At 38.3% G+C, this 17,088-nt stretch overlaps 1 protein-coding gene across 4 annotated transcripts in view; it reads right to left on the bottom strand.

Moving 5' to 3' along the window:
• MIPOL1 (mirror-image polydactyly 1) overlaps window positions 1-17,088 on the bottom strand; it is a 189,728-nt gene that overhangs the window by 13,696 nt on the left and 158,944 nt on the right. For 3 of the 4 annotated variants that reach the window (XM_051622612.1, XM_051622611.1, XM_051622610.1), the window contains one exon: window positions 5,754-5,984. In XM_051622612.1, coding sequence (XP_051478572.1) covers window positions 5,754-5,984 — 231 coding nt within the window. Of the gene's footprint in view, window positions 1-5,749; window positions 5,985-17,088 lie in introns of those variants that run through there. The other variant, XM_051622613.1, reaches the window with a different exon arrangement.

The following is a 17,088-nucleotide window of genomic DNA, read 5'->3' as shown; positions in this document are numbered from 1 at the left end:
CTTCCATAAGTCACCAGAACTTACTTTATATTTCAAAATGCCAGCATCAATTAAATTATTCCCTACATGATATTAAAAGATTACCAACTATTCAATCCCAGCTGAACTTCACAGCAGCGGGCAGCACAGTGGTTTTCATTAAAAGCAAAATAACTTTGGGCATATGCTAAGTCATTTACTGACAGAAATCAGTGACACTATTAATATCTATGAAGTTGTACTCTTAGCCTCCAGTAGTTAACATGTTGATTTGAGATTCACCAGAATACAGTTTCTTAAGTAAAAAAAAGAAAAGGCAATCCAGTTTTAATTGGGAAGTCTTAGCATCTAAACGTAACATACTAATAATGTAAGAAATTAAATTATATTTACTGTTTTGAAATATGAAAATTAAAGAAATGTATCTCTAGAATATTAAATAAAGCCAGTCAAGTTATCTGACATTTGGTGGTTTCTCCAAAACAAATAGCTTTAAGTCCTGGTGAATGTAAAACTTGTTTCTTTTGTGCACTGCTTCTGCCTGCAATTTCTAATTAACTAGCTCCATTCTTATCTACAAGGAGTGACTGAAAGCATACAAGCTACAATATATACTTCAACTAAATATATGAAGGTATGATTTTAAGAGGGAGATAAGTAGTTAACATTTGCATGCTGCAAAGAGGCTCAGTTTGTATAATAATTCAGAAATCTTGCCTTTAGCCTGTTCCCTGCATAGCTGTGCCGTATTGAATACAATCTGCACACTAAAGATATCGTGTTTGCAGTTAAAAATCTCCAGAGACTTTAGACCCATACATAAAGATACTTATTTCGCTCTTTTCTGAGACACTGACCTGTATCCTCATTTAAAAATGAACACCACATCTTTATGTTATTAAATCTTTGTTTTGATCTATTAGTATTCACCAAAGTGCCATTTTATACAACCCCACACTGAATAGGCAAGGCTGGAGGTAACCATCTGCAGCTTTAGAGTCTGCGTTTGAATTGATGAAAAGAGCTTTGTGTTTTCATTGCCAAGTTTGATTCTTCCAGTCATTACACATTCCCCTCAGATCGCATCAATGAAGCGGACTCTCTTACACCCATGTGTTAAATTCTCTTCTCCTCATGGTTTCCTTTGCCAGCTATACTCCAGAAAGACTTCTGGGTCTTAGCCACATTCTTCTCACAGCTGTGTTAGAAAAGAGCATCAGAGCATCTTCCCAAAATCCATATGTGTATCTGGTCAGTCCCCCGTCGGAGGGTCACCTCACATTGTGGTGCGATTATTCAAATATTCATTCTTGTTCTTGAACTGCACTGCTTCATTCATTCTGGGAAAGATTAGACCCTCCAGTCAGCACTGAAGAACGTCTTGGATGCTGATGTGAAATGCTCACAGCTGCCGTACTGGGAAGGCAGATTAGTTTTTCTTGCAGAAGAGGGGGACTCTACTTCATAGATGCTCGCTTCTTATTTCTTTCCGTGTTTGTACTCTTTTCAGCTGTGTCGAATGCTGGTAAGAACTGCTTGTTTTTGTTGTGTCATCTATCAACTTATTTATCAGCATCAGCTAAGGAACAAATCTAAGGGAGCAGCTATGAAAGCAGTGAAAGTGTGTTCAGAAATGTTGGAGGGAAAAGCAGGACTACTCAAAAAAAGGGTGTGTTCCAGTAACAATGAAAGTAAGGTGGCCAAAAGATCATACCTTAGGAGGGAAAGCAAACGTTACTAAGGGTAGTATTTATCTTATGAGATATAAAAATTTCATTTAATAAAACTGTTTATTAAGAAGATTGCTTAGTTTCCTTTTTACTCAATCCACTGAGGTATTTTATCCAAATCTGTAACACTCCTGACTTTCTCCATAAATGAAAAAGCAAAAGAAAAAAGTGTCTTTAATAAACAGCTAAGCACAAATGAAGCAAGAATTCTGCTTTACGTCACTTCTGTATTTGCTTTGTTCACAGTAAGAACTACCTTTACAAAGTGTACAAGTGGCATATTTTTCACTGTTTATGCTTATTTTCATACCTTTACATTTTAGCAATGCACCATTACTTTGTGAATTTGTGCTTCAACACAGAAATTTCTACAGAAATTCTTCACACACAACCTCTGCTGCCACCTTACACAGCTGTGTGAGTGTGCAAGTGTAACCGTGCTCACATGCAGAGTTATGTTTTACTGAGTTAGAATCACAAAATTGTGAGAAAAAATACAAGTCCTTAATAGACAAATTGCATTAAAATTCACTCCAGCTGCAAAGCTTTGGCAGAAAAATAGATTTCCTGCAAAAAAACACATCAAAACTGGCCTCAACATTTGCTGATAATTGGCTAATATTGATTTGCTATTACATTATAACCTCCTCTGATCTCACTGACATCAGCAGCCACTCCTCAGTTCCAGAGGTTCCAGCAGGAAGGCCAGTTTTAAAATGTCTTGCTTCCTCTGCTGGCAGAGGCATTAATTAATTCACAGACTTTTCCAGCCACCTTTTCCAGGTCAACCCCATTTCCCTGCTGGGGCTGCACCAGCTGGCTCCTGGCTTCTCTGGCAGGACAAACTTGCAGGGGGTCTGTGGCTCTGAGCCAACACTCCTGGTGAATTCTGCACTGCTGTCTTAATTCTTTGTTTGTATCGGGGAATTAGAAACATTAATTAGATATAGAAAATTACAGTCATAACCATTCTACAGAGTGTAGGTCAGAATAGTAAGTACCGCACAGCTTGTTTTAAGTTCCTAATGAATAAATACCTACTGTTATGTGTGCATATACATTTATTTATTTACATACCAGAAATGGAGAATGTGTATTTGCTTTATACATTAGAATGGTGCTTTCTTAAAAGTCTAACATATCTTGTTATTGTTTCAAAATCAAATTAGGTTCAAACAATGCTCTAGATCTGTGTGGTCACTCTCTGAGCATCAGCATTTTCTATTTCACGCTACCACCCCTGCTAGGATGGTGATGCACCTTCATAGGCAAGAGCACACAGTCGCAATTTGTATCTCACACTGCAGTGAGCCTGTGAGATCTTGCCTGACTTCAGTGTAAACAGAATTTTAATATATCCAAATTCACTATAAACAGATTCCAGAATACCCCCCTTTTTGGTCAAAGCTGCTGTTTCATTTGGGATAGGATCCAGAAATTTTTTAGATGCTTTATGTCCTGACGGAGGTTGTAGGGTTTTTTGTGGGCATTTTTGGTGGAGTGTGTGTGGTTGTTTGCGTTTGTTTGGGATTTTTTTTGTGTTGATGGTTGGACTTGGTGATCTCAGATGTCCTGTCCAACCACAACGATTCTGTGACTCTGTGAAAACACAGACCACTATTCTGACTTGGATCTTGTGTTTAGAAAGTAACAACTGCAGGTAGGTACACAAGCCACTGACATGATAGCAGCACTGTGGAGAAATTACATCTCTATTGCAAGCTCTGTATAAGATGCTGAATGCAAACACTGAAGTTTTTAAGGATATTAAAACATCCTTTAGTGTTGCCAGAGAACAGATTAGCAAAGGCATAGTGAACAATAGTAAATTATGTGGTGCAAAGATATAAAGTACATCCCTTTTCAACATTATTTTAATATTCTAATTATGACATTTCTTAATGAAGCTCATAATTATTTTCCTCTTCTGATTTTAGCACTGCTACATTATTCAGATATTTTACTGAATAATACTGAGAAACTAATTTTTATCGCAGATAAAAATACTTCCTTGTATGTCAGAATTCAATTTTACTTAGGCATTTAAAAGAAGTCAAGAAAACAGATGTTTTCAAACCCTATTCAGGCTATGAACTGCAGTGTCACATTTTAAAATACAATAAGCATTCTCTTAAGACAGTGCTAATAATTAATACTGTAATTAATACCAGAAGCCTTTCCGTTGACACATTTATAAATTGTCAGATCCTTTTTGAAATGTAGAACATCCTACGTCTTCAAAATAAAAAGCTAAGCTAACAAATGAATTCCTGCCTAATTGCCAAACACTGATTTGTATGAAGCGGTTGAGGTTACAAAGAAATTGGGAATTCTCAGCCTTGTTTCCCTGCTGATGAGTACGAACTGTCTGTGTAGCTCTCCCAGAGGTGTCAGAGGAATCTCTATAGTGTCACACAAGGGTTCTTAGCTCAAAGTAAACACACTTTCCACAAACTCAGCTGCTTAATCTGTTTGCAGGTTGAATTATAAGATGGGGGTGGATGACTCCGGGTGCTGGGAAGACGCACAGAGCATTTCCACAGTTTCTTGGTAAAAAGGGCATGCTATTGTCATCAAAAGACTTCACCCAATTGTTTAATTTTGCTTTAGGCTCAGTGGTCTGATCTTAGCAATAATGAAAACTAACCTGACCAAAATTTTCCCAAGTAATTAAGCATGTTAAATTGTGTAAATTCTTTTCACTCTAGCAATGCATCACACCACTTTAATTCAGGTTGTGGCTGAACTTCTACTCTAGCCACCCTGGTTAAATGGGATTAAACAAGGCTGTTTCACTAAAAAAAACCCCAAATCAAAACAAAAGCAACCTCCACTTAGATAAGGGTTTATAAACAAAATGAAATGAAATAACTTTAAACAGTGTACAGAAAGGTTTAGCCAATATTATCTTCAACATTCTGTAATTATTTTTCATAGCTTTATTTTTATCAAACATGCAACTGCTGAAATTTCAAATATATCTAAGTGTTCTGAATGGAGATTTGAATGATTTCCTAAGAAACACTAGAGGTTTTAAAGAGATAACTGAAAACATGTATATATATATATATATATATATACACATAAATCCCCTATATTTTATGTAGTTACTTACATATTAAAACTATAAAAACATAAGTTTTTAAAATAGAACTCAGTGCATATTTATTTTTTTTAACAGGAATAAGTCTTGCTAGATCCTTGTGATATATTATAAGCCAGTTTCTAGCTATTCTGGAAATATGCTGCAGACATTAAAATTGAAGACAAATATGGACTGATGGGGAATTTTGTATCAGTTTGGCATCAATCACCTTGGAAGGGTGTGAGAGGGCTGTTTTGCAGCTGATGAATGTGATGCAGAGATGAGAAGTGCCAGACTGTGAGGCAGCTCTGCCTACACTTCTGCCTATGTCCTAGCAATTAGACTTTTGAAGGCTTATATGCTAGTAATAACAATCACCATCATAAGGACTTAAGTAAAGATCAACTTCAGGTTTTGGAGTTCAGTAACCCTTTCACAGGGGATCTTATGATGGGAAGAGAATACAGTCCCTGTTCACTGATTCAGTGACTCCCTGTTGGTTTCACTGAGATTTTGAAGCCACCTCTAAACAATCCATCAATGTTTACTGTGGCATGGAACTTGTCAGATGTGTAGCAGACGACAATCAAGAACTTTAATACTTTACCAGGCAATTATAAAGGCAAATACTCTCTTGCCACGGGATTGCCATGGGTAAAAAGACAGCGAAAACCATTCACAGGAGATGGGTACACTTTCTCTGTGCTGTGCACATGTAGAGAGCACTTTCCACACCAGTAATGACAGGCATGCTGACTTGCATAATATTATAAAGCTGTTAAAATGACTGGCTTCACACTGTGTAGGTAACAAGCTGAACGACTGACAAAGAAGCAATAATTTTAAAGGACGTTTTCTGAGTACTGCCACACTTTCAGTCATAGACAAAATACCCCAATAAACTACATTTCATTTGGTTTTCAACTGCAACTTTTCTTGAAAGAAGGCAAGTGACTTACTTCTGAACTTTTTCATTGGCCTCTCGTGAAGCCTCCAGGGCTTTCTGGAGCTTCAGCTCTGTGTCCTTCTGCTCTGACCGAGCTTGCTGCAGCTGAGCTGCCAGATCTTCAATCTGGCAATAGGTAAGGGTCACAACATCCCCCCTGCCTTGCAGTCCACCTTCAGAAGTAGCACAAGTACAGTTAAGTTGGTCCTTCAGATTCCTTCCTTCAGACAAAGATTTGTATAAGCTGGGAAAACAAAATCATACATGTTACCAAGTTTCAGTCTAGGGCTGAGCTGCAAGAATATTACACTCAGTTTAATAAGTATTTTTAATACTATCATATATGCGTCTACATGCCCTAATACCAAAAGAAGTTTTATTTCAAAAGTGACAGAGAAGAAAAAGAACATCCTGTTTCCACAAGGCTCTTCTAGGAGTATGTAACAACTATCAGAACTTTAAAACATCAAAAACCTATTCAACAAAAACTAAAAAGGTACTATTTTTCAGCTGTAGCATCTTCCTGATTCTCTTTGAGCTGCAAAGAAAAGTTGTTCATGTGATTTTCATGAAGTTAAATTAATCTGCATAAGTTGCTGAAACTTGTTATTAACTTGTGTTACACAGGACTCTTAGCAAGCAGACTCAAGCAGTACAGGTGTTTCTTTGCAAAATAGCAGATTTTTCAGTGTAATGAAAGGAATAGAAATGCTACAATGCAAAATTGAAAACAAAGCAGCAGGATTGCTTAGGAATGTGAAATATTTGCACATGCTAACCAATTCTAAAGGTCCTTGGTCAGTGTTTTTGTGAGAGGAAACTGAAAAAATTTATTGATGCTGATTTAAATGAGCTAGTAAGACCTATACTACCTGTACTAGAATACACTCTGTCTTAAATAGCCTCTCTATAGTAGACAGAGATAGGTAACCTGCCAGCATCAGGGTTTTATCATGGGACATTTCCAAATCTATAGCGTCCTCCACCATAGTTTCTTGAAAGGTCCTTTCTGAGCCACTGTCTTGGCTTCACTGGGGCAAAAAGTAGACATGTTTGCTATTTTCCACTGAAGTGCCATGGATGTATATTCAGCTCATGCAGCTTTATACATGATTTTGAGGTATATTTAGAGAGATACCAAATCACAGAGTACAAAAATAACACTCATTTTACAAACCAGGATACAGTACTATATGATTTGTACTTGTGTGCCAGAAAGTTCTGGACAAATATAAGGGAGATCAGAAATCAGAAATTAAACTGAATAGGATCTTAAGGCAATAGATCCATGAAGCCAAGCGAAATAAAAACACCTGGATCAGCTGACAATAGCTATGGAAATATGCAAAAAGAAAGATATTAGACAAGTTACTTACAGATAATGAGAAGAAATTGGAAAAAGGAGAATAAAGAAGAAGGTGCATCAGGTATAAAAAATCTCATTGAAGCTTGTTGACTGGAATTATTTCCCATGGAATCAGCAGGCAGACAGCTGCTTGAGTTATTAAGATGCAATGGTAGAAATCACATTAACAGCTGATTACTAAGAGAGAAGATTGCAACAGCAATCTTTCCATGGAATTAGCTTCCCATCTCTTCATAGCCATAATTCATTGGTGAATTTTAAACCAGTGGAAAATGACATGTGTAGTCAAAGGAATTCATGGAAGACATTTATAACAAGAGTGATGGCAACAGGATATCATAATAATCAGTGTTTTTAGATAAATAATTAAAGTAATTGCAAAATAACTTCATGAAAATCAGAAACTGTTGCAGTACTGATTAATACGACTTGAGACCATCTCTCTGACTGATGATCCTGTAAATATCAAACATCCAAATATTTCTGTGTGGATTTCTAGTAGCTCTGCACACTGATTGCAATACTCAAGACACAGTCTGCATGTCAGTTGCTAATATGCAAGAGTGTATTTTCTTCCTTTCCAGCTTATTAAGGTGTTTGTATGGGAAACACCCTTCATTCTGACAGCCCATAGAGGAAAACAATATACAAACTAAAACATAATATACATGGACAAGCAAAATGTGGATGAACTAATAGAAATCCAGAAGCTAAAAGGTCAGAGTGTTGATATGTCATTACGCCTACTACCTGCGGTTGTCTGAAAATAATGTGAAGAACCTTTTCAATTAAATGAAGACATATTGAAAATATAAATATTTATAAAGGGACATTAAAATCCCTAGAATAGTCTCATTAAAAATAAAATTACTTCAACAGTTGCACATAAAATTTACTGACTTCAGCTCCACTACAGTCAAGTGTTGATCACCATGGAAAAATACAAAGGTATGTAAATAATGCTGAAAGCAGGTTACTGAAACAGTGCTGCTGCCTGTTTCTTAAACACTTGGCACAAGATTAAAAGGAAAAAAAAAAGAGACAGATGAGAAACTAAACTGTTCAGTGAATATATGGGTCCCTGATGAAAAAAATAAAATAGACTGTAGCCTAAATATTCCAATTTGTTCATGCCAGCAGAGTGTTGTTTTTTTCCAGAACATCTGAAAAATTAGTCACTTATTTAGACTCTATTGCATGGCCAGTCTTTAAGATGGAGTCCAGTTGTAGTCACACAGGTCCAGTATTTTAGAGTATGCAATACACTATCACAGGTTTTAACTCATAATGATTACATCTGAGTGATCAATAGATTCTGACATGTATATATTTTGTAGCCAGTGTGATTCCTCCAGATAAAGGTACTGTGCTTGATAGAACTTTTATTTTTCAAAAGCAAGGAATTAGCAGATTTGTATCAATGTGTTCTTTGCTAAAATATTTTTATTTAGTCCCTTTTGATACTTCTTAATTTGAAATTAATTCCTTAACATCCTGATGATTATTTCTTCAAAGAACATTGATGCTATAAATCAAAAGTAAATGGGAGTCTAGTCCTGAAGAATGGGTGACAGAAGCATTCAAACATTCCTTGATTTAAGTCATTCACATGTTCTTATAGTAAGCCTTTTGCTTTACTACGGCAGCATGGCCCCTTTCTTGCTACGGCTTGGGTCTGAGAAGTTCAAGGGCCCAGCTTAACTGTGTCCAGGCAAAAGAAAAAGTGACATGTGATGATGTCACTTATGCAGTTCCTGCAGACAGCAAGAGGCTTCCTCAGCTCCCAAAGTCAGAGCAACCTCAAGACTGCTAAAAAATTTCACCAGTTGTAGCTGCTTCCAGAGGGACTGACTGGCTGAAAAAAAACTCAATGAAGTGCTGCTCTTATAACACTTCTCTCCTTGCCAGGCATACTTTTGCTGCAAGATGGGAAATTATTTTCCACCTGAAGCAATTACTGAACAACATAGAAAAACCTTCCACCTAAAGGAAGGTAAAAAAACAACACAGCAAAATTCAAACATTCCCTATCCATCCCCTTCCTCCTTCCTCACCTTAGTGATAAACATATCCAGTGTTCCCAGAGGCATCTATGTCTGCCCTTGGTTTTCACTACAAATGTTTCTGACACTCAGGTTGTGGAGACCTCTCAGACCTCAGCCTACACTCAGGATGGCTTTGAAGAGGGTCCCTTCATACTGCCAAGTGCACTGAAGGGCCAGGCAGCACTGATACCTTGAAAATACTACCTCAAAGGTGGTCTTTGGAAACACTGCAACAAGACAATATTTAAAAAAGCTCCTAAGACCTGGAAGGACTTTGACATTTTGCTGTAAAGCAGAGGATATAAAATGGTCAAGTTTGCATTACTTGTGAGTCAGAAGCCTGACAGCTGGTAGGCTGGTAACTAGATGGCATTGCCCTACCATAGACAAATATTTCACTAGCCTTCCTTCCCCTGTAATTACACGCATTAAGAGAACTGTTTTTTCTCTTCAGTACAACCCCCCAGATACTCAACCAAGGGCAGCAGCTGTGTTAGACTCTATGACACAGAGGCCACAGACCATGCTATAACAGTAGTGCCCTGTGTGTGTAACAAAGAGGATGTTCTTTGCACAGTCACAGTCCAGCACAGAGTGTCACTGCCGAGTGTGCGATGTACCCATGTAGTCTTAAGTCTAGGACAAGCGCAGGCATCCTCTTTATTCTATATTCTCTCACCAAACCCAAATGATAAATGTTTGTTGAACACAGCCCACCACTAATTTTCTTCTCTGTGGAGGTTGGTGCTATAACCTCAGGATTTTGCAGGATAACTTGTTGACAGTTTAGTGCTGATTATGCATGTCCACAGCACCCAAACTCAGTTACATGTGAATATGGTACCACAGTGAGCAGCAGGCCAAGTTTCAGCCTTCTCTCCTGAAACTATCGAGAGAAACCTGTGACCTGTACAAGGGTTCAAACAGTATGGTTACTAGATGATCAAAGCACAGGTTTATTATCTACAGTGAAAGCTTGAACTGGCTGTTATCAATCTCAAAACTTCTGTTTTTCAACAAATACAAATTAAAGGCCTCTAGGAAACTCCTTGGGCCTCCATATCCTCATTTAAAAAAACCCAGCAATTGCAATACTACCTTTGCAAGGCGCTCTGAGCTTCACTACTGAAAAGAGACCCATTGCTGTTGAAAGAGCTAAGTTAGATGCAGCATGGTCTGAATTTAGGACAAAACTAAACCCAGACGGTCTTCTGATGGCACCAAGCAGCAAACATTTTCTTTCAGGCCTTATCTTCAGTCTCCAGGACCACTGCAGTACCCACACCATTCCCTTGTGACTAGCTTTGGAGAGGCAGTAAGGACACAGGGCATGTGTTAATGATCTGAGCTTTTCTTGTAGCTGAAGGACTGCTGAGACATGCTCTCAATATGAAATAATCAGAAATCATACCATGGACCCTTCATTTATGGAGCTGCACAGGAACCAAATGTCTCTAGTTCACTTCATGCAGCCACCAGGCAAACTGCTGAGATAGCACAGGCTCACACAACAGCGATATGCACAAGATATCCAGCAACACCTCTCATTCCTCACATTGACTCCCTCATCAAATGGTCCAGGACTTCCACACAGTTTCTGGGTTAATAATGTTTGGTTGAAACAGAGCAAAACATAAATGATACTGATGAGTAGAAGGAAGCATTTTTGAGATTTCTGCAGCTCAGGTACTATCCTCTTCAGCTAGATCCTCAGACCCACAGGTCATAGCTTGTAGCAAAGAAATACACCTGAATTTCCTGATGACACGATGCACCTAGAATTGGGGTCTCTGTTATCTCTAATTGATTAATTAGAGTCTGGAAGATGGTACTTTAACAATAGCTTTTTTCACACATACATCAACTCTCCAATATAGTGCACCTGAGGTTACAGAGGAGACTACTGTAAATTTTATGCTTCAATCCTGAGTATTACCTGATATATAGAATCATTAAGGTTGGAAGGGACCTTAAAGATCATCAAGTTCCAACCCCCAGTGTGAACATTAATCACACATCTTCATGGTTCCACAGTGTACCCGTGTTAATTGCAAGACAGAGATTCGCAGGTTCTCAAATTACTTCCAGGAATTAGGGGCCTGTTTTCAATACAACAGCAACTACTGTGGATAATCTTCATTGTTTTACTGGACTAAATGTTATTGCTACGATCAAGCTTGCTGTAAAATGTTCCTGTCATGTTTTGGTAGGGAATTGGCTGTATTAGCATATTCCAGCCTAAACATTCACAGACTACAACTATCTGGCCCTGAAGGCTTGCTTCTAACTACGTGAAATTAATCTGAAATGTTTAAAATATTTTTATTTTGTACATTGTTTACTTTATCATACTAGAAGTTACAAGAAAGAATTTTGCTATCTTGTATCTGTTCTTTATTGCCAATTCATATGCTTTGGCCATTCTTAAATATTTGCCAATGGCTTTAGTTAACAAAATAACTTTAACTTAGTATTTGTAATACTGTAGTTATTCCCTACAGTAACAGATTGTTTAGGTAACACTGCAAATACAGTGGGAACCTTATCTATTAATCGAAGATGGCACTGGCATCAAGTCATCAAGAGTGACCTTGGTAGATTAATATACAGGATGTTTAAGATGGTGCCAGCAACTCCATGTTTTACCCTGTCTCACAAAGGCCCAGCTATCTTCCCCAGGAAGCAGAAGCATCATAGCTGGGGCAGAGAGGATCCTGGCTCAGCTCTGCAGCACGCAGGGAGGAGGGACATCGCCAGCCCAGACAAGAGGTATTTTTACCTTCTCAATCCCTGGGCTGAACTGGCAGCCCCTGTGCCTCTCTGCTGGCTGCTGGAGGCCACTTGGTTGACATGGATCACTGAAGGGGTGCGTACGTGGGTGGTACAGAGCCAGCAACTCTGGCTTTGGGCCATCAGGGAAATTGCCTATGTCAGGGATTTGCAGAAACAAAAACTTGGTGGAAAAGAGACAGAGGATCTTGTACCAAAGGTCATAGCAGTTTATTATTTATACTTTGAGTATGTTTTTGACAACATTGGCTCTAAGAACAGCACACCTTTTTCCTTAAAGCCAAACTTTATTAAGAAAGCAGTAACTGCTTGTGCGCTAAAATAATAGAGCCATTGGTGTACCAACTAAAACATGTACAAAACAGAGGCAGTGTGTATTATTTTTTTTCCTTTTTATGGAAGAACCTTGCCAAGAGCTTCATTCTGAACACTGTCTCTTACATGGAAACCCAGGTATTATGGCATAAATGGATATCAGGCCTTCTGAGCAGGGCTTTCAGTCTCAGCTCCTACTGCTCCACAATGTGATGTGAACTGCAACCCCTTCAGCCCCTACAGACCTGACCATACACAGTACACTGCTGGCTTGAACGTTTACTCTCCAAAATGCCAACCATGGAAATATTCCCTGATGACAAAGAACGCGCACATTCAAAGGTTGGGCTTTCTGCTGGGAGCCTTAAATGACGTCTCCTGCCACCATAGTTTGAATTTAGAATTGCCTGCATAACTAACAAAAATCTAATAGAGATTTCTTTGTTGGAAATTATGCATGAGGCTAAGGCTAATTTGGTGAGTGCCTTCAGTTTCCTTCCCAGCTTCTCTCTGGTAAGGATAATGGCTTCTGACTTCCATCTGACACGAGAGACCTACACACAAACAATTTTATTAAATTAACAAAATCCTTTTGCAAAAAGTAGGAATACTAGTGATTCACTTCTCATATTAGATAAACTGCAACAATTCAGATGAAACAAATAAGAATCTGGACCCTGAAAACGTAAACAGTGAACCATCCACTCAGTGCAAAGTCGTACTTTATATATATTCATATATGCATCTATATAAAATACATCTGATAGTACTGATATATATCATAAAGCAGGCACCAGAATCACCTGAAAACAAGCTCAATGTAATGACTATGTGCTGTTGACTTTTTTTGTCTCCAGGGAATAGTGTTTACTTTGCTTTAAAATTTATATGAGTCATTTTGTTATGTGCCTTTTTTTAATTAGTCTGAAGGAAACAGTCATTTGAGAAAGAGAGCGGAAATCAATTCCGATTCGATACTGATAGCTACTGTGCGATGTAAACTGTGTGTTCTTTCTAATTAAATGTAAACATGTGCAGTTCTAAAGTCCAGCAGTGATGACAACAACTACTAGAAAGGATTGCTTAAGCCCTGGTCAACTGATTCTTGTGAACCTTTTGTTCATACCGTAGGTGAGCTTGTGCAATCTGTCGCAGGGTGAATGCCAGTTGTAACTGACTTTATTTTAGGTCATCTTCAGAGAAAAGACTTGACAAGAATGTGGAGTGCGCTGTAATACCTCCAGTTACCCATTAACTATGTCCTTCTGATAGCTAATCAATAGCATTGCATGGAGCCAAACACACTGCACTGAACTGCCCTTCTTCCAAAAGCCAAGTCTTGGTAAATATTTAATGGCAGTAAAGGTGTTTTGACTCTTATCAATCTGATATGTTAAAGAGCTCTTGAAAGAAACTTTATTTTGCTTCTCTCTGCATAAATAATTTGTTCAGTTACAATTTTAGTCTTATGCAAAATCACTTAATTTAATGATTTAATGCTTTTAAATCAAGGCTTTGGACAGAGAAAATGTAGTTTCAATCCACATGTAACAAAATAAAGAAAAATCAGAGTGTATTTCCTTGATAAAATGCCAACTAGAAATATACATTAGCCCTTTGTACTGTAGTAGTAAATACTGCTTCAGACTTGCTCAAAACCTGTTACACAAGTGCACATTTGAGATTTTTCTTACAAGGCTTCAGTTTCTGTAAAATTCTTAGCTCTCACTCACATTAAGATGGCAGAGGATTTTTAGCCTCTTTTAATCAGTGAAAAAACAACTCTAAAGCCTTTTGTTCCCATACAATGAATATTCCCATCTTCAAGTGAGTATACTCTCAGCTAATGAGCTTTATTAACTTTTTTTTTCCATTTTCTCTTTTTCTGTGCAAAGCAGCTTGTCTAGATCACTAAACAGAGAAACACCTTTAACCTGATCCTTTAACATCTACTGTGCACACTCCTCTGCCAGAGCTAGGTAGGATCCAAATGTCTCCCCAGGGACTTAGGCAGGCTTATTCCATGCCTCTGCGCTAATGTCACAGGACAGAGGATGGAGGAATCTCCTGTCCTCCTCCACCAGCACAGTATTCCAGCCTTCTCTGCATGATCCAGCTTCAATATGAGCCTATGTATATTGAAGAAGCTGATTCAGAAGGGGATCCAAGCTTTTTCTTGGAAAAGAATCTGTGAATAAAACACTGATAGTGTTTTGGTTTCCAAAATGTGAATCACCATAAATGTTTTCCCAGAAGTATAAGCATTATTTTTTTCTTCAGTGTTTAAATGGCCTCTTTACAGCTCTAGATGCCATTCAATTGATTTTAAAAATAAAGATCATGGGAATAATTCCCAAACACTGGCATAGATAAACTGAACAGCCTGGAGTTTTCTAATCACTAATAATTGGCTCTGATGAAAACAGTATTAATTAAAATCATAAAGGCATATAAATCAATCAAGCACTAGAAGCGCAAGGCACGATTCAGGAATGACTGGCTGACAAAAGCCTGTTACTAATAATCTCAGAAAATATCTTGTACTTAATACAATGTTATCTTTATAAATCAGACATGATCATGGATTTTACAGCTGTCCTGATTTGCTATTGTGATCACTTGGCTTAACTTCCCCACCGAACCAGAAAAGCAAGAGACAAAGCTGTGTTGGACCCAGGGCTGGAAGCCAGCCCTGCCTTCTAGCATGGCCAAGGACATCCAGCTGAGTAGATGGAAGAGGAGTTTCTCCAGAAAAAGGCAATTACAAGAAATACAAAGAATGGAAATGTTTTTCAAAGATGGAATAACCAAATACATATGGAATTTGAGAAAAATGATCTGAGATCATCTGAGATTTGAGAGGATGAGCTGAGTAGCCCTAAAGCTAGAAACCCACAGTGTAAATTATCTGGGAAGGACATTCACAGGACTCTGCCCTTTTTGTCATTCCTTTCTTGCTGAATGATTCAGCTGGTTAAAAATCTCTGAATTACTTTAAAAAAATTACATATATACAATTTTTTAAAAGTTGAGAATGCTTCCCCCCTGCACCAGGAAAATAAGCCAGAGTATTTGAACAGTTTTGTCTGTCTTTTCTCAGAGGAGTTACTGAAAAATATTAAGCAACTCTGACCAAAGGCAAACAAGGTGTCCTGTGCTCTATCTAGCACATGCCCAGCTGTGGTCACCCATGTGCCAAAAAGTGAGGTTTGCTGATGAACTCTAGGTGAATGTGCCCCGCTTTCTCAGCAACACTTGCCACTCTGAAATGGTAGGTGAGTCACTAGGAGGACAATATGTCCTGCAGTTCCTCCAGACTGGTACAGGTGTTTGTCATGCCTACTTTGAAGCTATCCTGGCTTTTCTGTAGCAAAGAAACAGTTGGTTTGCCAATTGCTACGCAGATACACACTTAGCAAGTCATCTCCTGAAATCCACGTACATGACACAATGCTAATGTATCACTACTCAGTAAGCCATGTCTTACCCAGCTGCTGCTGCCAAACCCTCACTCATATAAATCATGCAGCTCCTTGGACAGTTAAGCGCTATGAAAACTAGGCAGTTAAAATGATGGCTTAAATGATAAAAGGAAGGCCTGGGAAATTTAATATAGGGGAAGTCTGCTTCCCTATTGTACCAGTGCTTACTGAAGCAACTAGGCAGACTTGTCTGGGCCATTCTCCTTAATGTGAAACAAGGACACATGCTGGGAGAATGATTTAGTGGATTGGGGATCAGAGCTCTGTCTTGAATTCCCTCTTTTATTTCACATCTTCTGTGTGGTACTGAGCAAGTCACAACATGCAAACCTCATCCTGCCATGCTGAAACTGGAAGTGAAGTGCCTTTCCCTTGCTTTATGTTTTCCTTAAATTCTAGGCTTTGGGGGCCCAGGATTGCTTCTTAATATCTCCATGTCCTGCATCTGGAAACCTGAGGCCCTGATCTTCATTCAGATCTCAGTCCAAATTATTATTAATGGGAAGATACAAGAGTTAATTAACAGTATGAATGTGTCAGTAATGCACATCAGCCTGGTTAACCTCAGAAGACAGATTCAGGTTTGAGACCTTTATGGAAAAAACACAAGTTTCTCACAAGGAGGCAGTTTCTGCCTCCCCATTGGATGTTCAGCCACTATTGCCACCATGGGGTGCAGGCAGCGATAGCAGCCTCCCATGCTTTGTCAAGCTGCTGTGAGCCCAAGATCCTTATTACTTGAGAGGATGCTCTTGGCTTCCTCTTAGGCAAAAGGGGCCATCAGTTGGATACAGTCCACTGTCTGGGAGCTGAATCACAAAACTTGCATACCTCTTGGAAAGTGGGAGATTAGACTGGAAGCTGCTGGAAAAAAAATCAGTGAAGAGAGCTCCAAAGCGAGGGGTTGGAAAATGTCTTAAAACCAATGCTAAATTGATTTCTCTATCCTAAAGCTTTTAAATCAGCTTCCCTCACTTCCCTCTTATTTTACACTAATGAGTTTTGGCTGCTGGGCTACTGAAATAAAATCCGTAAAAGAACAGTATTATTGTGCACTTTAATCTAGCCTGAGTGAAGAGGAAAACAACAGTTTCAACTTCATAAAGCCAGAGTTCACAAGAAAAACTGCAGCTTTTTCTTTTTATCAGAATATAATTTCTCTATAATCAGCAGGTAAAAGTGAAATACTTTAGCAGGAAATGTATTGGTTACACTGAACCAAAGAATTATTTTCTCAGGACCTGACAAGGAAACTGAATGAGTATGAAAGCTCTTGTGAAATCTAGCCAACACTGAATTCAAGACTGTTCAATTCCTTATTTATTTTTTGAACAAGACAAGATAATTAGT

Source organism: Apus apus, chromosome 5 (genome assembly GCF_020740795.1).
Source record: "Apus apus isolate bApuApu2 chromosome 5, bApuApu2.pri.cur, whole genome shotgun sequence".
Classification (NCBI taxonomy): Eukaryota; Metazoa; Chordata; class Aves; order Apodiformes; family Apodidae; genus Apus; species Apus apus.
The sequence above is the reverse complement of the archived record's forward strand: the minus strand, read 5'-3'. Positions and strand labels throughout refer to the sequence as shown.